Source organism: Hoplias malabaricus, chromosome 13 (genome assembly GCF_029633855.1).
Source record: "Hoplias malabaricus isolate fHopMal1 chromosome 13, fHopMal1.hap1, whole genome shotgun sequence".
NCBI lineage: Eukaryota > Metazoa > Chordata > Actinopteri > Characiformes > Erythrinidae > Hoplias > Hoplias malabaricus.
Window position 1 is genome coordinate 37254636 of NC_089812.1, and position 23211 is coordinate 37277846.

The following is a 23211-nucleotide window of genomic DNA, read 5'->3' on the forward strand; positions in this document are numbered from 1 at the left end:
AGAAACTCGTAATAAAGGAAAATGAAAAATAGTACTATTAAAAAATAATAATAATAAAGAATAAAGGATAAAGGATAAAGTGGCTGTTTCCTGTTTGAGGATGTGAACACAAGTATTTAAAAATAAGAAAAAACAATCACATAAAATGCCCTTTTGGCTTGAGATAATCCTGCCGTCTCAAAGTCCAAACCCAACCCCCCAAGTCTGTACACATCCCTGTGGAAGAAGTCCCTGAGGTTTCAAGCTTATTCAGTACATTATACGCTTCACCGATGCGCATTATCACTGTCATAGTGTGTGTTCCGTGACCAACAATCAATGTCTCATTCAGTGTTTCTCTTCGAATCAAGGCTAGTAATTAGGAGTGTGTTGGCCTTTGTGAGGCCAGGTACTGAGGCACTAATCAAAACTGTCAATCAGATTCATCCCAAAGGCAATACCTTTTGCTCCAGAGAATGCCTCTCTCTTCACTGGGGATGTGAGCTCACGTGCAGCTGATACTGACCTCTATGGAGCTATCCGCAGTGTTTATCTATGGAGACTGAATCTGAATACCTTTGGACATAGTTTTCTGGTACCTTCCGTATTTGTGTATGTCTCTCGTAAACACACTGCAGATAATTCCTCAGGGTCGTTTGGTAATAAATATTGCATCTTAATCTCTGCAGTCATTGATGAACTTTGCTCTTTACACACTCTCTTTGTTCTGAGGAGAAAGGCAAAAGGCTGCAGTCAAAGCCCTTGTTTCTTGTGTCAAGGCGTGAAGAGTCATTTATAAACAAAGCTCCAGACTGCGCTTCCGATAACTCAGCCACGTAGAATGTGCTTCCGATTCCCGGCTCCTGAATCTAGCACCTGAATACTGTCAGCCGTTTCATCAGAGCCTGGTGTTTGCATTTCTCCGTTTGGCCTTGAGCACCCCCCGTCTGTTCAAATATTGTCTTTGAAGAGAAAAACCACAGAGAATGGAGGTCAGTTTGGAGACTGTCACTGAAAATAACAACAGCAGTTCCACCATCAGCCTCTGGTTTCCACCGATCAGCCCTTTTCTCCTGAGTCCACTGAAAGCCCGTGGGTTAGTCGGGTCGAGAGGTGTCGTCTGTACCCAGTAAGCTGGTGTTCTGAGGTAGAGCCTCGTACTGAGGCAAGTCGTCGGTGGATTGAGGATTCATGATCGGAGCTCGCGATGTTGTCACGGGCGACACGGAGTCAGACGGAAACTCCGGGGACGGGACGGAGTGCCGGATGCTTTCTTCATACGTGGGAGGAGGCTGAAGTGAGAAAAAAGACTTAGTCTTAATCCAAAAGTATTCAAAGACATTTCATAAATGCCATTTTCAGCACAGATTTTTTAGTTTACTGTTCAAAAATACACTTTTCAGACATTTCACTTTCATTGCTTCTTTGCAAGGTTTTGATGAATGGTTCATAAGATTATCCACAGTAGTCTGAGTTGGGTTAACATTCTTGGGTCATCCTGTGACTCTCTCTGTGACTCTCTCTCTCTCTCTCTCTCTCTCTCTCTCACTCTCTCTCTCACTCTTACTCTCTCTCTCTCTCTCTCGCTCTTACTCTCTCTCTCTCTCTCTCGCTCTTACTCTCTCTCTCTCTTACTCTCTCTCTCTCTCTCCCTCTCTCACTCTCTCTTTCTCTCTCTCTCGCTCTTTCTCCCTCTTTCTCTCTCACTCTTACTCTCTCTCTCTCTCTCTCGCTCTCTTACTCTCTCTCTCTCTCTCTCTCTCTCTCGCTCTTACTCTCTCTCTCTCTCTCTTACTCTCTCTCTCTCTTACTCTCTCTCTCTCTCTCCCTCTCTCTCTCTCTCTCGCTCTTTCTCTCACTCTCTCTTTCTCTCTCACTCTTACTCTCTCTCTCTCTCGCTCTCTTACTCTCTCTCTCTCTCTCTCTCTCGCTCTTACTCTCTCTCTCTCTCTCTTACTCTCTCTCTCTCTTACTCTTACTCTCGCTCTTTCTCTCTCTCTCTCTCTCTCTCTCTCTCTCTCTCTCTCTCTCTCTCTCACTGCATATAACTTATTTTATAATGCATTTGAGCTAAGAGCCCAGGCCCTATATGAAATATTATAAGAAGGCATTTTAATCTAAAGAATCCTCTAAAACAAATGTCACTCATCTCTTTCTGCTTTATTTATAGCGTATCAACATTTGCAGGTGTTAATTCAAGCACATTTATAATGGACACCATCATGTAGATGTTTCAGCACACACACACACACACACACACACACACGTTAATTTCTATTATAAACAAGTTTTAAGTGTCTCATTCTTGTTCAATACAGGGCCCTGAGTTTAAAGCCATCAGCCATCGGACAGGTGCAGTTTGTTTTCTTTTACTAAACGCAGCGCAGCAGAACTGTCAGCAGTAATCACCATGTTAGATTAGGTCATAAAAAAAACACTGAGGAATTCCTTTAACTGCATTAACTGGTCTTGGAACAGATGAGGTAATTAGAGTCAAGCAATACCCCCCAGTGTGTGAGGGAGACATCCCAAGAATGATGAGGCGAGGGGGGAGGATGAATCCACCCATTGACGGGTCACAGAGAGGAAAGGAGAGGAGAAAAAGACAATAAGCCACATTCTCCTTCGCTGTTTACTCTCGGACAGACTGGGTTTAATTGTGTTTGACAGGCCCTTTTTCTCCATTAGTTTGTGTGCTCATGTGGAACTCCCAAGTCATACAGTGAACCACAAAATCAACATCAAATGGCAAGAGGAAAGAACAGCTAGAATGCTATGGCAACAGTGCAGGTGTAGGGATGAGTCTGAAGAGCCTCCGTTCCGCTCTGGAGCTCTCGTATTAGTGACGTTAGCGAGAGCAAAATTGAGGATAATGCCCCCAATGAAAATCCATTATCATTTACTCCTGTTATGGAACAGATGGGGATGATAACTGCGGGTCAGAGCGGGGACACAAACTCATGTGATTCGATTATCACCGCTGACCTTGAAGGCCCACTGCACCTTTGCATAATGGCTTTGAAAACTCACCTCTGTCATGGGTCCGTTGAGGCCAAAGCGGTCGGCGATCATCATGTGGATCTGTCGCTGTCTGTCTTTCTTTCGCACGCTCTCGTATGAGGGCAGGCGAGGCAGGGGCGGCTCCAGAGAAGGCAGCCGGTACGTGCTGGGCAGACCGACGTAGAACAGCTGCCCTGACTTACCAACACAGTTGAGATCGGTGGATGAATGATACTGACTAGCAGGCATTACAATCAGACTTCTACTAACTGCAGTTACACACGTTACACTTACGGCAGGCTGCAAAAGCATGGCTTCATTTAACAAAGAGGAGATCGTGTATTATTAATAAATTGTATAAGAATTTAAACATATTACAAGGTACAGTCATAACATTCCTAGATAACCACAAATAGTACGCCACACTCATTCCTAAAATACACAGTAAATTCACCAGTGTTAGATCAACCCTGTTAGTGTAATCATTTAACCCTCTCAGTGTTGACACTGACTTAACACTGGTGACTTTACTGTGAAAGAGAAAATCAAATTTGTTTCACACCAAACAGTGAATAAGAAATGACATCAAGCTACAAATGACTACAAGCTTTTTTTGTGTAAGAAGAACTAGCCACATTACTGCTTCTGCCTTAAAGACATAAGCGTCTGAGAAAAACCTGCCCTAAAGGCAGCTTAATGCTTCTGGGTCAAATCAATGAGGAGTCTGAGCATTTAAAACGGCAGTAACTTTACCTGAGGATTAGAGTTATCAAGTCTTGTATTAGAAGGCAGTTCGGCACAAGGAGAGCCCACTAGAGTCTGTCTGCTGCTGTAGAACTGAGAGGGAGCCTCCTGCAGAAAGAACAACTCCACATTAGCGAAAGTCTTCTACTTCTACAGAGAAAACATGGAGTAAAAGCCCTGCTGCAGTATTTACAGGGCTGTTATATTCAAATGTCAGACAGTGACAGGACACGGAAATAAAATCATGTCCTCTTCTTTGTGTCCTCACTGTGTCCTCGCCCCACTTGTTAAACCGAGACCTTTGGCCGGCCATAAATTATTGGTGCCACTGAGTTGGACCACCAAGCTTCTTCCTCACAGTCACCCGCCCCTAACCCGAGTGAGATTAGGACAGACGGCCACTGTATGACGCCTGGGAATTCTTCTGGCTCGGCCGGACGCTAGGTGATTACCCCGCACCTAAATGGTGGCCTTTGTGTCCAGAGACAATATAGTGTCTTACTGTGTCATCGGGCCCCTAGTAACCAGCCTCTGACACTAGTCTTTAAAGGCCTCGGCTGTGTTCTTCTCTTGTTTTTCCGGCAGGTACCACTTAACGAGCGTGCTCTGTTTTACGGCCCCCGTACGTCACCCGAGTCGCATTACAGCGTGGTCGTTTGTCAGCTAGTGTGACAGGCAGATGCACTGAGGACAGGAGCAGGAGAGGATGAGGAGCTCAGAAAATGTATTCTGGGGTGCTTTCCTGTCAAATCAAATGAATATCCATTGTTTCGACTGTTCTGCAGCACTGGTAAAACTCAGCATCACAGCTCCCAGGAAGAAGCTGATCATTAGCTTCTAATTGTGTATTTTACGTTAAAAGAGTGTATGTTCTTCCTACTTCCAGGGGCTCGTCCATGTGCTTCAGACGCCCCAGATAGAGACTGAGGTTTTCCTTTAATAAAACCCTGCATGTACACAGTCTACGCTAGAAATGTCCTACTAACCTGACATAGTTACTTTTGTTTATTTGCTTTCGCTTAAAATTAAACCAAATGGAACCCTGCATAGTTTGTAAACATTAACTCATCAGTTCTTCTCATCTCAGCTTTTCTCCGCACCAATCTAAAAAACACTGGTCCAATCAAACCAGTGAATCTTTAAATTGATCATAATTGATTTATTCATATAACAAAAATAGAACATAGTCTGGAACACATTTTAGAAAAATCTAAATCAATATTCGGTTAAAATCATTAAAAAATATATTTTGTAAACTTCCACAGAAACTGCTACATATATAAATGTAATTACCGTGCTAATAATACTAGCCAAAATGGGTTTAGCTGTTGTCCTAAAGCTTCTGACTCACAATATTAATGTCATACCGTGCCGTTTTTGTTATAGGACAATGCCACTAGAATTATATAGCTGTATTACTGTGTTAAACCGATACCAACACTGATACAGCTGCTTTACACTAATCTCTCCTCATTCCAAATATATCAGCTATGATATGTTTGCTGTCATTATTATATTATTATTATTATGTGGGTGGCTGTCTGTGAGGAGTGTGGTGTGTTCTCCCTGTGTCTGTGTGGGTTTCCTCCGGGTGACTGTCTGTGAGGAGTGTGGTGTGTTCTCCCTGTGTCTGCGTGAGTTTCCTCCGGGTGACTGTCTGTGAGGAGTGTGGTGTGTTCTCCCTGTGTCTGCTTGGGTTTCCTCCAGGTGACTGTCTGTGAGGAGTGTGGTGTGTTCTCTCTGTGTCTGCGTGGGTTTCCTCCGGGTGACTGTCTGTGAGGAGTGTGGTGTGTTCTCCCTGTGTCTGCGTGAGTTTCCTCCGGGTGACTGTCTGTGAGGAGTGTGGTGTGTTCTCTCTGTGTCTGCGTGGGTTTCCTCCGGGTGACTGTCTGTGAGGAGTGTGGTGTGTTCTCTCTGTGTCTGCGTGGGTTTCCTCCAGGTGAATGTCTGTGAGGAGTGTGGTGTGTTCTCCCTGTGTCTGCGTGAGTTTCCTCCGGGTGACTGTCTGTGAGGAGTGTGGTGTGTTCTCTCTGTGTCTGCATGGGTTTCCTCCGGGTGACTGTCTGTGAGGAGTGTGGTGTGTTCTCTCTGTGTCTGCGTGGGTTTCCTCCAGGTGACTGTCTGTGAGGAGTGTGGTGTGTTCTCTCTGTGTCTGCGTGGGTTTCCTCCGGGTGACTGTCTGTGAGGAGTGTGGTGTGTTCTCCCTGTGTCTGCGTGAGTTTCCTCCGGGTGACTGTCTGTGAGGAGTGTGGTGTGTTTCCTCCCACAGTCCAAAAATACACGTTGGTAGGTGGATTGAAGACTCAAAAGTGTCCGTAGGTGTGTGTGTGAGAGACAATGTGTGACTGTGTGTTGCCCTGTGAAGGACTGGTGCCCCCTCCAGGCTGTGTTGCTGCCTTGCGCCCAGTGATTCTGGGTAGACTCCGGACCCACAGTGACCCTGAACTGGATAAGGGTTAGAGACAATGAATGAATAATTATTATTATATAGCACTCTGTACTGTACTGTAGTGCTAGGATAATAAAACCTCCAGGTTCACATTTTCCTCGAATATACCTGCGTATGTGGTTTGAATTTAATTCAGATTTATATATATAATTGGCAAACAGTTTAAAAAGACAGTTACTTCAGTCTAAGCTCTGAGCAAACCGTTTCTTTGTAGACAAGTAATGTTTCAAACATCAAGGCTGCATCACCGCTCATCTTCGACACTGACGTCACTCTCTGTGACGTGTTCTGACCTTTCCCACCTCTACTCCCAACCAGGGCAAAGAGAGGCACGTTTGGTAAAGGCGAGGTCAGGGGTCATCTTCCCTGGCTGCTTCACACTTTCAAGAGTCTTGGCTGTTGTGGAGGAAAAAAAAGAGAGAGAAGTCCTTTTGTCTCGGCCCCCCCATTCAGGCAGTGTGAAAAAGCGCAAGCGTGTAAAATCAGGGCCAGAGTCGGGGGAGGATCTCTTCAGTGCTGTGCCTTTTTCAGTGGCCGACCTAAAAGTAAAGCCTTTGTCTCCTTAGGCCTCCCCCCACTAACCACAGGAGGGTCCAGCTACCATTCATGGGAAAAGCCTTTAAGAAAGAAGGAAGTATGTAAAAAATAAGTCAAGTGTTCATGAGACACTTTGACAAAGGGCTATCGTTCCTAACAGGGCCTCTCTAACTCGCTCTAGTGTTTAAAGACTTTAAAACAGATTAACAGATCGTGCATCAGTGGAATCAGCCTCGAGAAATGTTCTCAGCGAGTCCTGATCAATAGGAAACTTTTGTGCCTTTATACATTGGAAAATCTAAATACACTGTGTTGCAGTCACAGTCCTGCAAACCTTTAATATTATTATAATCTAAATCTAATATCATTTTGCAGAGTGAGATGTTTTGATGCCTGATTTTCAGCCACATTCATGTGTTATTTAACTCTGAGACATCAAACATAAAATCACTGTGTATCAACTCAACATTCACCCCCACAGTGCACAGGTCGACATGGCAACCCTACAGTAATTTAATCAGTAGCCTGTTACTGATTACACTTCACAAATTCCATTTTTAGGTCGAGCCAAACAAGCGTGGGCACTGGAAACCAACTGTGTAACAGAGAACGTCAAACAGTAGAAACTCAGGTTAAAATTTATAGAAATGTTATGGAAAAAGAATGAAAAGGATGGTGAGGTGTTGAAGATCATTTTAATGCCCTGTTTATCACAGATTTTGTTTCTCTTTTCTATTAAAGGTATTCATTGTGGGCAAACACAAGAAACTAAACTTCTTTTTTACCTGCTTGACTTATTCCATTATAACAAGCAAAGAAGTACAATTCTTGTCTTGTTCAGTGCAGTGGATTTCTCCCAAATTTACCTTTTCATTCATTCATTCATCCATTATCTGAAACCCTTATCCAGTTCAGGTTCGCCGTGGGTCCAGAGCCTACCTGGAATCATTGGGCGCAAGGCAGGAATACACCCTGGAGGGGGCGCCAGTCCTTCACAGAGCAACACACACACACACACACACACACACACACACATATTCACTCACACACTCACACCTACGGACACTTTTGAGTCTTCAATCCACCTACCAACGTGTGTTTTTGGACTGTGGGAGGAAACCCACGCAGACACAGAGAGAACACACCACACTCCTCACAGACAGTCACCAGGAGGAAACCCACACAGACACAGAGAGAACACACCACACTCCTCACAGACAGTCACCAGGAGCGGGAATCGAACCCACAACCTCCTGGTCCCTGGAGCTGTGTGACTGCGACACCTACCTGCTGCTCCACCGTGCCACCGTACCTTTTCATTTGAATTGATTTTTTTTTTTTCTAAAGGAAGAGGCCTATTTTTATTAATTAATAATAATGGGCAGCTGTGTTTGCTGGGTAAGCCTGCTGAATGAAGCATTGTTTTCCATGCATTCAAGACAGTTCAGGGGAATGTACTAAGACTATACTAATGTTGGATACAGGCTATTTTAAACAGACCATGTGACCCGCCAATTCAAATAAATCATAACTGGGAGGTAAACTGGAACTGAGCACTTAAGCTTTCGTTGAGAACACACAAAGAGTCAGGCCAAAACAGTCACGCTAATATTCTACATCCATCCTCCATTTTATCAGCTTCATTGAGGTGCACCTCACAGTTCTAAAATTACAGACTGCAGTCCATCTGTTGCTCTGCATACTTTATCAATCACCCTGTTCTTCAGGTGATCAGGACCCTCACACGACCACCACAGAGCAGGTATTATTGTTATTGGTGCTGATACGTTACTGATTGACTGAGAATAGTCCACCAACCAAAAACATTCAGTCAACAGCACCCTGTTCTCACCGATGAAGGACTAGAGGACGACCGACACACACTGTGTAGCAGTGGATGAGCTACGGTGGACCAATGGCATAGGGGTGTTTAATAGAGTGGAGAGTGAGTGTTTAAATCTCCAGGAGGACTGCTGTGTCTGATCCACTCATACAAGCAGAACACAGTAAACCCCGCATTGCCATGTCAGTGTCACTGCAGTGCTGAGCATTATCCACTGACCAAATAATCCCTGCTCTGCGGTGGTCCTGTGGTCCCTCATGACATGCAAAACAACACCAACTACTAAGTACACACATATGAGCAGAATTCTACTGATACTGGTCAGATACTGACCTCAGCATTGGTGGTTACTCTAGGCCCGCTAATATAGACTTTATAATAATAATAATAATAACATGAGATGTTAAACATGGTTATAATGGAAGCCGTGAACGTTGTGGGGGACAGTTCTTTTTCATCAACAAATAAATAGAGAAAGTGTTAACAGCGGTAACCTGTGTTTCTTCTTAAACATTGATCTCCAAACCATAAATAGCTGGGGGTATGTTTCCTGTGGGTGAGAGTAAAGTTGGGGAAGCATCGTCTCTGCGTCACTAAGATAAGCTCCATGTTTCTATTAGCATCTGGTTAAGACTGACACTAAGCAGGAAGAGGAAGTTCTGAGGATGTTATTTCTGAAGTGTGGGCAACAGAAACAGGGGACACTTCCTGTCTTACATCATTCAGGCTGATAGCTGCCCACTGATGTTGATCTGGGAACAGTTTCCTCTAAACAAACTCTAAGGGTAAAGCTTAAAAGCAAAAAGACCTTCAGACCTCTAAACTTGATAAAGGACCAGACCGGGTTCGGAGATGAGGCTAAAACACAGACTGCTCCGAGCTGAAGCCTGCTCAGGTACAAGTTGGTACCGGTCCATTTGTAGAGGTGAATTAAATATCATGTTTTTTTGCGGTCCTATGAACCTATAGGCTCTGTCCTCTTCAAATATGTTTGATCATTTGCATAGCGTGCTGCACTTATGTTGCTAACTAGTCTCTGGATTTTCACCCAATTCTTTTGAACGTGATGAAATTTCAATGTGATCAAACCTTTCATCAGTTTCCAGCAAAGGTTTTTCTACTTAGAACTGATCAATGATCATGAAACCTGAATGGTATGGTCATGTGGGCACTTTCAAAGTAGCCATGACATGTTTCAATGTTAGCCACTGGGGGGAACGAGTCATGTTTTTAAATAACAAAAAATATGGAATACCTCTGTGAAGATTAAAGTTATAGACAGGAAAAATCGTTTATGATCTTCTCTGCCCAGTGTCTCACAAATCTGAGACTCTTTACAGATTAATTGTCTTCTCTAAAAGGGGGCTGGCTGATTGGTGGGTAGTGAAAATGATACACGTCTTCATTGTTGTGGTAATGCAATGCCCTTTTCTGTAAACTCCCTCAGTGTATCTACACTCTCTGTTTGGAGAGGTATGGAAACGTGTCAGTGCAATCATAACCATCAGGACTGTGTGCTACAGTGGCCCATTTGTGGGATGAACCCTTTGCCCGTTCTCCAGTCATCTACCCTGGATCTCCCTGGGAGACGTGTCTTATTAGAGATGCTCTGACCAGAACGGTATGATGATGAGTATGAACGTTATGTCAGAGTTGTGCAGATCCTTACATTGGATTGTTCTTGAACGAGGGTGGATATTGTGATCTGAAATGAAACCCAGTTGTGAGCCACTGTAATCATCCACAGGGGTGGATTGGGGTACAGAAAGCCCACTTTTGTCAGACTCTCAGTGAAAGGGAAAGAGGTCAGTTGGAATATTCTGAGCTCAGCTCCTGCCAGCAGTGCACTGGGAGTTTCCCTGCTTCCCGGTTACAGATCTGATTACTGTCTAACATTTGCCAAGATACAGCATGCTGCTGGTTAACAGACAGGCAGGAACAATCAGCCCTTTATGTCTTGCTTAGTGGAAGCTCTATTTGTAAAGATAATTCATGACATATCACTTGCACCTTCACACAGTTCTGTTGTGTTTATTGGTGCGGTGGATGGTGGCTGTGGTCACCGTGTTGAGATAATAGCACGGCTTGGTCAGTTCATCATTTGTCTGCTGACATCAGGCGAAACAGAGGGAAAGTCTGTTCAGCTTTCAGAGATCATACTCTGTCTTCAGTTCTTCGTTACTGATTAACCCCTTAAACTGGAGATTATTCAGCTGTGAATATTAAACAACCCATATTCATTAGATTGTGAATAATCTACATATTGTGTATTTAGCTTAAAGCAGCTTAGACCCTCAGTTAATTTATAAGGAGTGTTTCACCCTGAACTGCTTTTTGAACACAACACAGTGCAGGTGCAAGATGATCATGAAACAAATGCTTAATATACATCAGGAAATAAAGACATATCTTCAGTACAAACGTGTCTGTCAGGCTCTTTACACCTTAGACGTGTTACGAACAAAAATAAGCAGACCATTACAGCTCTGAGGAACCAACCCCATTAACTGTTGGGGTGGGGCTTTCGAGCTGCGGGCAAGAAATGGGGGCCTAAAGCGTACGATAGACATGGGAAATAATAGAGCCACTCACACAGAATAAAGGCAAAGTTCTATCTCTGAGACATTTAAGATATTACGTGGTTTAGGAGCTTTGTTTTAGAGGGTTTTACTCGATAATGTGAGAGCGGAGTTAAGACAACGTAAAGAAAAGAGTCTGTTTAATTCTAAGGGGTCATGAGGGTTGAATTGTATATGAATGATGTCTGTTTTCTGTAAAAGAAAGTGATGTTTAGAGTGACACTTTATTATCAGCCACTACACTGTCAGAAAAACCCTTTCTCTGGTGGTACCCTCAGGGGTTTATATTCTGTACCACATTCTGCAACTTATTCTATTATAAATCAATTAGATTTGAACATTGTCTTGATGTTTAACTCGTTGTAAATTGCATGTTGTATATAATATACACAGTTCTATCATTTAGATTAGGATTTAGATCTGCAGAAGAGAAGGTAATGAACCTGTACCTTACCTTTGTTTGCCCCTAAGAGTGTACCTACGGTAATCGGTCACAGTGTTGTGGTGGGGATACGGCTAAAAACCCTGCACATTATTTGTTTACGTATTCAGTAACTACTGCTAGTTATTTGTTAACTACGAGGAACTAATGTGTAAAAGCAGTTTTGAAATAAGGAATAAAAGTATGACTGCACATATTTGATTAACTATTTGTTGGATTTAACATGTTCTAATGTTCAAGACACAAACCCGTTCTCTTCTCTGAGTCGAAGCATTTGGGTCGGCTCTGTGTTGGAGTGGAGATATCTCCAAAGAAAGAGAGCTATCTCTAGGTCGGCTGGGAGCGGAGATATGTTAAAGAGTAAAAGGAAGCGCAATCTATGTTTGTGCAGACCACCACACAGGCTTCTGATAAAACTAACGGCAACAGATTCTTCCTCGAGACAGCCTCGGCAGGGCAGACCCGGCTTTATCACCGCCGACTGGCTTTACACTCTCTCCACTGTTTGTTGGTGGAGGGTGCGATACAGAAGAGTGGGAGAAACAGGGGGCTCACCAGGTCTCCATGCGAGTCTTGATAAGGCCTGACTTTGCAGCACAGAGGGTCCTTCCGGAAGAGGAGAGACAACAGCACAGCGATCACCACGAAAAACACCAGACAGGAAACTGAGTAAGGAAAATAAAGAGGCCTCGTCATTCAGAGTGCTAACCACCTTTCAGATTCACCAACATTCTTCAGTCACTCCCAAAAAAAACGGAGAAGACTGAAGTGATAAAGTCTTTAAGAAAACAAGAACAAAACAATGATTATTTAAACTTCTGTTGATTCCTAAAAGGAAGGATGTTAATGTGATGAAATTCATTGTAATTTTAATGGTTTTCTGAGGAAATTGTGGATTTTGTCTAATTACAATGCATTGACGAACAGGACGTTTCATTCCAGTCATGTTTATTTCACATTTTAACACAGGATGCTGGGGTCTTAATTAACCTTCAGTGACATGCTTTGGTCAAAACACCACAAAGATCAAACAACACAGCACCATTCTCCCTTTGGTTTCAACATCTGTTCTTTTAAATGAGAACGAGCCACAACTCAGTTCAGTGCATGCCCTCAGTCGCGATGAGCGAAGAGCTGAAGCTGTAGTTTTATCCATTTTGGCTTGGTTTTCTTTCTTCAGCGTTCTTGTTTCAATATATTGTATCACTACACATATTTAACCCTGTGTGTTGTTTGTCTGTGTACCCTGGTCTTTGCATGCATTGCATAAATACAGGTTGACCCTTGTGACTGTAAAAGCTCCCATGAGGCAGCAGCACAACTCTACTGTGTTGGCACTCTGTATAAAATGCAGCACAAAATCATTTTATTCCAAAATTTTCAGACTCTGGCGGACCACAAAACAAGAGTTTTCCTGTTTCAAATATTACATCCAGCCCTTTCAGATCCCTACATTTTTTTCATAATAGGTTCCTTTTTAATTAGGAACGCATGGAATAGAAAATGCCGAATATTCATATTGTTCCTACGTTTTTGATGAAATGTTTATATTTGTGGCAGTGGTTTCTGCATTGGGAAATTTCCTTTAGTTTCCTAATATTGCATTATTTTCCGTATCACCCACCTATACACATTAATTAACGTTGTATGTTAAAAGCCTCTTTAACACGTCACTTTTAAATGTTTCTCAATGATATGTGAGTGTGAAGAATCTTTTAAACATCTTAAATATCCAGATGCTGGTCTAAAGCCTAGTTCACACGTCGTAAGTGTAACGCAGTCAGTTTGTCCTCGGTGCGGTTACTGAGCAATAAGCCGGAGGATGAAACAAGCTTGGAATTTTAAGGGATTAAAGCTGAGGTTGGTCAAAGTTTAGACTTTATTCCTGGACCATAATTTCCTTTTAATGGAGACGCTCCATTCAGGAGATGGTTTAATCCAAGACTAGGCTTAATCCCTGTCCAGGAACCTGACCCATGGTGTGAAGGCTCTGTAGCAGTTTTTAGAACTTCACAGAACTGTTCATCCACGCTTCTGACCATTTTTGTATGTTCTACTTTAAAGAGCGCCATGAACAGATTAGACACGGACTGTTTCATTTTTAAAGATGAATTATATCATCTTGTGGTAAAACATTCATTCCTCTGAGAGAGTTGAAAGTTAAAGCAGCATTGTCACATTATGGCAGAAGATATGTGGAGGTTTGTTTAATAAACAATAAATAAATAACGAGACTAAACTCTAGGGTGATATTTCAGTACCTCGGCGACCACACAAGAAATCTTTAAACGTTTATTTACATTTAATAAATGATCCCTGAGAGCAAGGAGATGGCGGACCACTGTTAATCAGCACAGTGTCAACATTTTTATCATTTAATCATTTTATATCAGTCTTACAATATATATATATAACAATCTCTCAGAGTTGTTGGTAATGTTTGTATTAGTGTGTTTTCCAGAATAAAAGTCTCTGTGAATGTAAAATCTGTGTGAGGAGATTATAAATGAGTTCTATCCGGTACAGGACAGTGATCTGAGGGGTCCGATGGTGGTCTACAGTCAGTGGTGTGACAGCCTTTTTATGACAGTGGACTGATATGTGATCACTGCAACATCTCCCTGAGAAAGAGAATACTCCTTTACCCTCAGGTGCAGGTCGAGCTTAGACCACTGCTGAACTCTTTGGTGAAAGTATTAGACCGTACACTATATAAAGATATACTTTGGCAGCCTTAAATATTCTGAATATTAATCTGTCAGTTTATTATCAGTTACTCAAAATAACGCAAAAGACATCATGAAGCCCGTTATGTCTCCGCAGAAATAGACACTTTACACTTACAGGAAGCCACGATGATGGTGAGCTGGTCCGCAGGGAACACCACGGAGGAGGCGGTGGGAGAAGCTGCGGTGGACATCTCTGAGAAAACAAGTCAAACCCGGTCATAGCAGCTCGGCACTGAAGTTTAACTTCTCTCCGCCTCACTCCGTCTTCAACTGTAGGCTGAGAGCACCTCCTCCTCCTCCTCCTCCTTTAGAGGAAAAAACTTCTGAACGTCAGTCACGACTCTCTCTGTCCATCTTTTCCGCGAGCGTGACTTGAGCGGGAAAAACGAAGGGAGGCAGTCCGCCTGAAAACACAGAGCCGCGGCTAGTCTCTCTGAGAGACCGAGAGACACGTCAGGAATGCCGTTAGCGTTTACTGGTTGGCCTGGAGATGGAGACAAGGGGCGACTCTTGGTTTGTTTTAAAAGTGGGCCGCCTGACGGTAGTGAAGCACATGTGCCACCTTCTCTCCGCATTGTGGCTCTGAAGAAACACCGTGTTTTATCGAGGCTAGTTGAGTAGGGGGCAGTAATATGGCCACGAAGTGTGGAATGATAAAGTGGGGCCTGCATTTCCCACACAGTGATCACACATCAGTCCACTGTCATAAAAAAGACACGACTCAGATCACTGTCCTGTACCGGATAGAACTCATTTATAATCTCCTCACACAGATTTTACATTCACAGAGACTTTTATTCTGGAAAACACACTAATACAAACATTACCAACAACTCTGAGAGATATAATAATGAGTGTAAGACTGATATAAAATGATTAAATGATAAAAATGTTGACACTGTGCTGATTAAAATTATTTACTAATCTTATTTATAAAGAATAACAAAAAGAACCTAATGAAGGAGAAAAATGTAAATTGGACTGTGAATGGAAAAGTGCTAAAATGTGGCATTTCTGTTTAATCAACAGTGGTCCACCCAGAAAACACTGTGTAAAACACTAGTGGACCTCCAACTTTGTCCTCAGTGGGTCAACAGTGGTCCGTCCAGAAAACACTGTGTAAAACACTAGTGGACCTCCAACTTTGTCCTCAGTGGGTCAACAGTGGTCCACCCAGAAAACACTGTGTAAAACACTAGTGGACCTCCAACTTTGTCCTCAGTGGGTCAACAGTGGTCCACCCAGAAAACACTGTGTAAAACACTAGTGGACCTCCAACTTTGCCCTCAGTGGGTCAGCAGTGGTCCACCCAGAAAGCACTGTGTAAAACACTAGTGGACCTCCAACTTTGTCCTCAGTGGGTCAACAGTGGTCCACCCAGAAAACACTGTGTAAAACACTAGTGGACCTCCAACTTTGTCCTCAGTGGGTCAGCAGTGGTCCACCCAGAAAACACTGTGTAAAACACTAGTGGACCTCCAACTTTGCCCTCAGTGGGTCAGCAGTGGTCCACCCAGAAAGCACTGTGTAAAACACTAGTGGACCTCCAACTTTGCCCTCAGTGGGTCAGCAGTGGTCCACCCAGAAAGCACTGTGTAAAACACTAGTGGACCTCCAACTTTGTCCTCAGTGGGTCAGCAGTGGTCCACCCAGAAAGCACTGTGTAAAACACTAGTTGACCTCCAACTTTGTCCTCAGTGGGTCAACAGTGGTCCACCCAGAAAACACTGTGTAAAACACTAGTGGACCTCCAACTTTGCCCTCAGTGGGTCAACAGTGGTCCGTCCAGAAAACACTGTGTAAAACACTAGTGGACCTCCAACTTTGTCCTCAGTGGGTCAACAGTGGTCCACCCAGAAAACACTGTGTAAAACACTAGTGGACCTCCAACTTTGCCCTCAGTGGGTCAGCAGTGGTCCACCCAGAAAGCACTGTGTAAAACACTAGTTGACCTCCAACTTTGTCCTCAGTGGGTCAGCAGTGGTCCACCCAGAAAACACTGTGTAAAACACTAGTGGACCTCCAACTTTGTCCTCAGTGGGTCAGCAGTGGTCCACCCAGAAAGCACTGTGTAAAACACTAGTGGACCTCCAACTTTGTCCTCAGTGGGTCAGCAGTGGTCCACCCAGAAAACACTGTGTAAAACACTAGTGGACCTCCAACTTTGTCCTCAGTGGGTCAACAGTGGTCCGCCATCTCCTTACTCTCAGGGAGGGGACAGTAATACGGCACAAAGTGTCGAATCTTAAAGGGGGGTCTGCATTTGTACTAAAAGTTAAGATGTAGACACAGAAATGCTCCCTAGAGTGTAAGTGCAAACTGCTTACAGTGATGGTGTATGAAACCAAACGTCCATCGAAACGCTCCCACAGACAGTTATTACAAAGCTATAAAACTCATAAAGGTCCATTTTTGCAGAAGAGAAACTTGCAGGGCATTTATTTTTCTTTCCAGAATGATCACTAGTTTACCACCATAATTACGTACAAAACAAACACGTGTAGGATCATGGTTCCTCTGGCGAGCAAAAAAATGTCTGTATTTCTGCTGTAGACCTGGTGACATTTGGTTCCATCACAAAAGCTGAAAGGGAATTTCAAATCTGAAATGAGCAATTTCACAACAAAACCCTTTTTTCAGGATCGTTTATTTGTTTACATCCCAACCCCTGGATTAAAAATGCTGAAAATCCAGTAAATATTTGTTCATAATACATGATGCGCGCTTATGAGCAGATGTTTTAGACGTCCCCTATAACTGAGAGTTTATTGAAAATTTCACTTCAGGGTGTGGACCTTATGAACGCACAAGTATAATATCAGCTGGGGCATTAAAAAAGGAGAGCAATGTTTTATGTAGAACAGGCAATTCAAAATACATTTCAAAATACAAGTCTCTGAAAAGTCTTGGGAGGGTAAGAAAAACAGGGAATGACACATAAGGGTAGGGGATTACCTCATAACCACAAAACAACAGCAAAAATAATAGATAAACACAACTACACAACACAACACCGTTAAGCTCAATAAGATGGCCTGGAGCAGCTGTACATATTTAAGGTCACTCTGTCCAATTACACCCTATGACTAGAGTGATATAAAGCCCTCAGGCAGTGGGCGGTGGAGCAGTGGAACTGTGTTCGAATGCTGATAAACATTCATCAAAGCTTTGAGAGGATTTGAAGTGTCTTTTGTGTTCCGGAATTCATTTTCTAAGATCAGAACCTGACCTCATTTACATGTTTTTTTGTATTTAAAAGACAGTGAATGTCGGCAAAGGGCTGCACGATAAAAATCAACTAACAAACAAAACCAGGTAAAATGATAAAACATACATTCATTCATTCATTCATTCATTATCTGTAACCCTTATCCAGTTCAGGGTCGCGGTGGGTCCAGAGCCTACCTGGAATCATTGGGCACAAGGCGGGAATACACCCTGGAGGGCGCACCAGTCCTTCACAGGGCAACACACACACTCACACATTCACTCACACACTCACACCTACGGACACTTTTGAGTCGCTAATCCACCTACCAATGTGTGTTTTTGGACTGTGGGAGGAAACCGGAGCACCCAGAGGAAACCCACGCAGACACAGGGAGAACACACCACACTCCTCACAAACAGTCACCCGGAGGAAACCCACGCGGACACAGAGAGAACACACTACACTCCTCACAGACAGTCACCCGGAGCGGGAATCGAACCCACAACCTCCAAGCCCCTGGAGTTGTGTGACCGTGCCGCCCTAAAACATACATATAAAAGAAATAAAACAAGTAAAAGAATCTAACAATGAAATGTGGAAGAGATACTGATGGCAAAAACAATACAAACCAAGGCAGAACAAATGGCTGAAATCATTTAAAAAGACCCAGAGAAAATAAATAGGTTTTCAAAGTGGACTTTAAAGTCACTGTTGTAGGGGACTGCTTTATGAAGAGTGGACTGTTCCAGAACCTTGGGGCGGCTACAGCAAAGGCCCGAACTTTGAACCTCACCCGAGAACGAGGGGTGTGCCCTATGAAAAATAAATCCTGAATATGGCATACGTTCACAGAAAATACCTGATTTTCTGGTTAATATGTTAACTATATGGTTTCCTTCTGCATTCAATGGCTACATGGTCAATGGCCTTTAAACCAGGAGATCTCACTATTGTCTGCCGTGGCCTCACTGTGTCGTGGGATGAACACAGCACATGAAGTGAGTATTTTGGCTCAGTAAGAAGCAGTGATTTACTGGAGTCTCTTTTAACCAGTATTCAGTGCTAGTTCTGCATGCATTAAGGGGTTGAACATGCCCTCTTGTGCTGTAGCACCCTCTACTGTTATTGAGGATCACCCTTTGATTGATTGTATGAGGACGTCTGCTCACAGAGTGGTGCTACGATAATCAGTGGAGTCTTTGTAACACATCCTTCGCGTCCTTGGCCTTCAGCCCCCAGCTGAAAATATTTCTGCAAAGTCTTCACTGTCAAACGGTTTTTTCTTGTGCCTTTGTATTTAAAAGGCATTGTGTGACCTTCGCTCCCTTTATTCCGACTGATGCAGATCTTACTCTTGTGAAGTATGTGTCCTAACCTCATGCTACTGCTCCCTTCTGGAAAAAATACATGTTTATCTTATTTTGCCTTACAACGTTTGATTGAATGATGGTGGATCTGCACTGGAGGTAAATGACAAATGTTTTTAAATGTTTTTCATTTAATTAAAAAGTGATCTTTTTAAATTTCTTGACTTTTTTTTTAGAATAATAAATATTTAACGTGTCAGGCCACATTTCACTTTTTTTCTGCAGGTGTTTGTTTCCTCTAGAGGCTATTCATTTATTGTCACTTAGAAACCCAATAAGAGGTGTCCAAACTTTAATAAACATATTCAGGGGAAATCTGGATTACGAGCGGTGATGTCATGAGCCTAATTCAGAAAGTCATAACGTCTTGGTTGAAATGTCAGCTTTGACGTACCTCACATACAGTGCTGTAAACTGGGCCAAAGCGATGTACCACCTGCCACCTGTAAATGACTTTTAGCTCTCTGCTTTTTGTGCTGACACAGACATTTATGGTGATGTTAGCATGGGAACAGCTTGTAGTTCCGTTGTCTGTGAACACAGTGACATTGGGCTATGTGTTATTATGGGATGCTATATGTTTGCAACCTGCCACTTGTTTGGCTTTAAGGTCCGTTTACTAGAATTCAAGGCACCTACGTTTAGCATACAGATGTTTGGCACCGACTTTTAGCTAGATGCCTATGTAAACATCCAAGTGCTTATTAAACGTATGCCACTGGCAGATGTTCCGAAATGGAATATATGTCAATGTCAAAAAAAAACAAAAGTCAATGACATCGACATATGCCACTGTCACCCGTACGTAAGACGTCGATGCCATTTTAATGTTATTACTGTCTCTGGTCAGAGCTGAAACTGGGAACTGAAAACTGACAGTGATAAAATCGCTCAGAAGTCAAAGATATATTAGAAATTTGTGATTTTATTCCTGGGGAAACCATAAAGAATACAACACACCCTCAGATAAACTCACAATTCAGCTTCCAGCCAAGAGCCACTGGGGACATTAACGGGTCATTTCCACCAAATGCAGTGGAAATAATGAATTCTTGGTAATTATGGATGTTCTTGTGTTTATGTTGTAGGGGTTTAAATGTCGTCAGTGTTTTTAATGCCCTGAGTGACCAAAGACCACTTTCCACACTGTAAGCTTATTCTATTCTACTCTATTCTAGTTATTGTACAAAGCAAGGCCACCTAATCAGGGAAAGCTGCTCTTGGTTTAAAGAGTTTCCTTGTGCAGTAAACCACAGGGAGGGAAGACTGATCAAATAACAACTACTTTTTATAATATAGTAATGTGAGAGTAGTAATGTGTGTCTGTTTGGAAGAATTATGTACAGGAGATCGTTCCAATGAGCCAAACAGATATCTTATATCTAATAGAAATGTGTAGGACTAACACAAGGCTAAATGCGTGGGTGAAATTTCTTTGACACGTACTGTGACTACACTTTGATTTCTAATTATTTTCTCTTAATTAATGTCCAGTTAAGATTTAAAAATATATATAATATTTAAAAATAATAATAATAATAAAAAGCTGATGTTTGACCACGGTGCCTTGGCCTGGCAGTTAGAGGAGGTTGTGATGTCACAGTTCCTGGGTGTTATACAGGCAGATAAAATGAGTACAGTCCCATTAATGATTTTCCAGATTGGGGTCATCCTGTAAATACAGTGTGTGTTCTTAAATTGTAATTCTATAAATAGAAAATAAAAATATATAAAGCACTCAAGCACTTCATATTTAATCAGATTTTATAATAAATTTGTGTTTCATGAAATGTTAATTCCTGACACTGTTCTGAAAGACATTAGAGAATGATTGGATGTGGTACGGAATGTCAGTTATTTAACACTTGAATTGATATCCGTCATCGAGTGAATAAGCTTCATAGTGTTATTTAGACTATAGTTGTTTTAAAAATTGAGTGTCTCGTCTTAAACGCTTGGGGAGTCAATTAATGTAGTCTTAGTCTAAACAAGTGTACCGGGCGAACCACTGTCCTCTTCTGGTTTAAACATCTTGATGAGGATAAACCTCTTTGAAGTGGAAGATATGGGGAGATGTCTATCACTCCTCCGACACGCCTCCGATTCAGAATCGTTTGGAATGTACCTTCCTGTGAACGTACCAGACTCAAAGAACCGGCTCTTCTAAACCGAGTCTTTCGCCGTAACGCGATTCATTGCTGAATGTAAACCACGGGGGAAGCAAAAATGGTGGCGAGCACCCGAGTACAGAAGCTCCTCCGACGCTACAAACTCGCTATCGCCGCCGCTTTGACGATCCTTCTGATCCAGGGGCTTGTGGTATGGAGTCTCCGAAGTTTGGAGGAAGGAGAGGCGGAGGTGAGGCTTATTTCTGAAACGTCTCGCTGTTGTTTGAGTGAGACACAAAGCTGCCGTTCGCGGCTAGCGACGGTTCAGTTAGGCTGTGGACTAGCTTAGCTAACTTAACCGCTCGGTGACAGGACCCGTATTTTATACGAGAGCCGTATATGACCATACTGTACTGACAGGGGTAGGTCATGGGCAGTTCGCGGTGTTTTTAGAGTGGTTATTCCGGTGGGCAGTAGCCTAGCTGTCTCTCTGTACGCCAGCGTTGATGAAAGCAGATGTGAAGTCGTCAGGTAGGAAACGCCGGGTTTGAGCCCTGGCTCCTTCAAAACCATTTTATATTTTGGGCTGTGATTTCAGCTCTAAACAAAGTTTTTCAGCAGCTTTTGCCCTGTTTGAGTGTCATTTAAATAGAACACGAAAGCGCGACTTGGTTGTGGAGCTAAGTTCTGTTTTGTTTCTCATTCTTAATCCACAACAATAGACAAAACCGAATATAAAACAGACGCCTCGTCAGCGGCTGGAGCGGTCTCCTAAAATAAATCGAGGACAGGCGGCTAAGAGTCCAGCCGGAGCCCTGTGGAGCGGTGAGGGCGAGTGAGAGGAATGTGCTGTCGTGTCGTGTCCGTTTGTGTCTCCGATGAGGCGCTCGCGGGACGTAACGGTCAGATTGGACGAGATTAAGTCTGAGGACTAGCGCTGATTTACAGTAAGGTTCAGATTTTTGGGCGCCCCTGTTTAAATCACATGTTTGTGTGGGTTTTCCAGTAAAAATACCTTCATATTTCCTCCAGCGGGGGCACACTTTAATATGGAATTCGGTTTCATACTGGAGTGTGCAGTTTTTAAATTCCTGTGTTTGCTGAGGTAAACATTTCAGAACAATTATAACAAATATATACCAAATGTGTTCAGCATATAAACACGCACATGTCTCTGTCTATTGGGTCTGTAGTTATGATCAGATTAGATATGTAGATATGTTGTTGTTGTTTATTTATTTTTAATTGCAATGAAAGTGTGCAGTCTCCAAATCGAAAGAGCTGCTGTTTCAGTTCTACTCTTTTCAAAAACAATGTCTTAAAACATATTTAATAGGGTCATTTAACTTCTGTATAACAGAGTTAGACCACTCCGAGGCAGGCGAGCACTCCACTGTGTACACGAATCAACACTTTCCTTCACTTTCCTGGTTACGGTTTTGTCAGAAAGGGAACTGGGAGCTTAACTGAAACTCCTCCACTTTATGTGAAGATTTAATTTAAACAGAATCATTTAGGCCTCTTTTAAATCCCATAGAGTGAAGGCTGACTGAATACAGCTTCAGAAATCATGCATGGAAGTAGTTTCCATTCTACTAATCAGTGTGATTGGCGTCTAGTGATTCATGATGAAATGACAGGACCCTCCTGTGATTAGCCCCAGAAACAAGGTTCGTGACAAGCTAACCATTCTTAACGTCTGTTTGTGGGGAACACAGTTCAAAGCTCTGCTTTTTTTTTAAGGAATAAATTAAAGTGGTCTCTACCTGAATTAAGGTGAACTTGTCTGTTAGTTTTATTCACTGTTTAAATTACCACAGAAAAGTATTAGTAACTGGAGTTGTTTAGTTTTGTAGCACTTTCGATAATGCAGTTAGCAGTCTCTCAGGTTTGGAGACATTTCTACCTTAAGTGATCAGAAACAACAAAAATGAATTGATATTACCCACCTTTGGAGCAGGAATAGAGCAATCCTCATTTCAGATCAGATCAGAGACACGTTTACAGTGTATTTACTTTAAATGTTCTTATGTTCCAGTGACATTGAACATAGCTTTGGCAAAACAAGTGTCAATATTTGTCATGCCAATAAAGCACATTTGAATTGAATTGAGAGAGAGAGACAGTGAGAGAGACACAGTGAGACAGTGAGAGAGAGAGAGAGAGAGACAGTGAGAGAGAGACAGTGAGAGACAGTGAGAGAGAGAGAGAGACAGTGAGAGA

General features: G+C 42.7%; 2 protein-coding genes across 2 annotated transcripts in view; one reads left to right on the forward strand and one right to left on the reverse strand.

Moving 5' to 3' along the window:
- Nucleotides 1-87: 87 nt before the first annotated feature.
- On the reverse strand, nucleotides 88-14898 carry si:ch73-364h19.1 (uncharacterized). The gene is made up of 5 exons (XM_066643024.1): nucleotides 14418-14898; nucleotides 12129-12238; nucleotides 3733-3831; nucleotides 3010-3177; nucleotides 88-1271 (listed from the first exon to the last, which is right to left on the reverse strand). Exons 1-5 carry the CDS (start codon nucleotides 14491-14493, stop codon nucleotides 1077-1079), a joined length of 648 nt encoding a protein of 215 aa, XP_066499121.1. The 5' UTR covers nucleotides 14494-14898; the 3' UTR covers nucleotides 88-1076.
- A 6122-nt stretch (nucleotides 14899-21020) lies between these two features.
- The window catches only part of xylt2 (xylosyltransferase II), a 38287-nt gene continuing 36096 nt past the window's right edge, over nucleotides 21021-23211 (forward strand). The window contains exon 1 of the mRNA XM_066642149.1: nucleotides 21021-21238. Within this exon, the coding sequence (XP_066498246.1) occupies nucleotides 21107-21238 (132 nt within the window). The 5' untranslated portion in view covers nucleotides 21021-21106. The remainder of the gene's footprint in view (nucleotides 21239-23211) is intronic.

Excerpts from the sequence above, each read along its gene's own strand:
- si:ch73-364h19.1 (XM_066643024.1), bottom strand. The coding sequence starts at position 14,493 with ATGTCCACCGCAGCTTCTCCCACCGCCTCCTCCGTGGTGTTCCCTGCG. Across the intron at positions 12,239-14,417 it reads CACCATCATCGTGGCTTCCT|TTTCCTGTCTGGTGTTTTTC; the intron begins GTAAGTGTAAAG and ends TTCCTTACTCAG. Across the intron at positions 1,272-3,009 it reads TCAACGGACCCATGACAGAG|CCTCCTCCCACGTATGAAGA; the intron begins GTGAGTTTTCAA and ends TTCTCACTTCAG.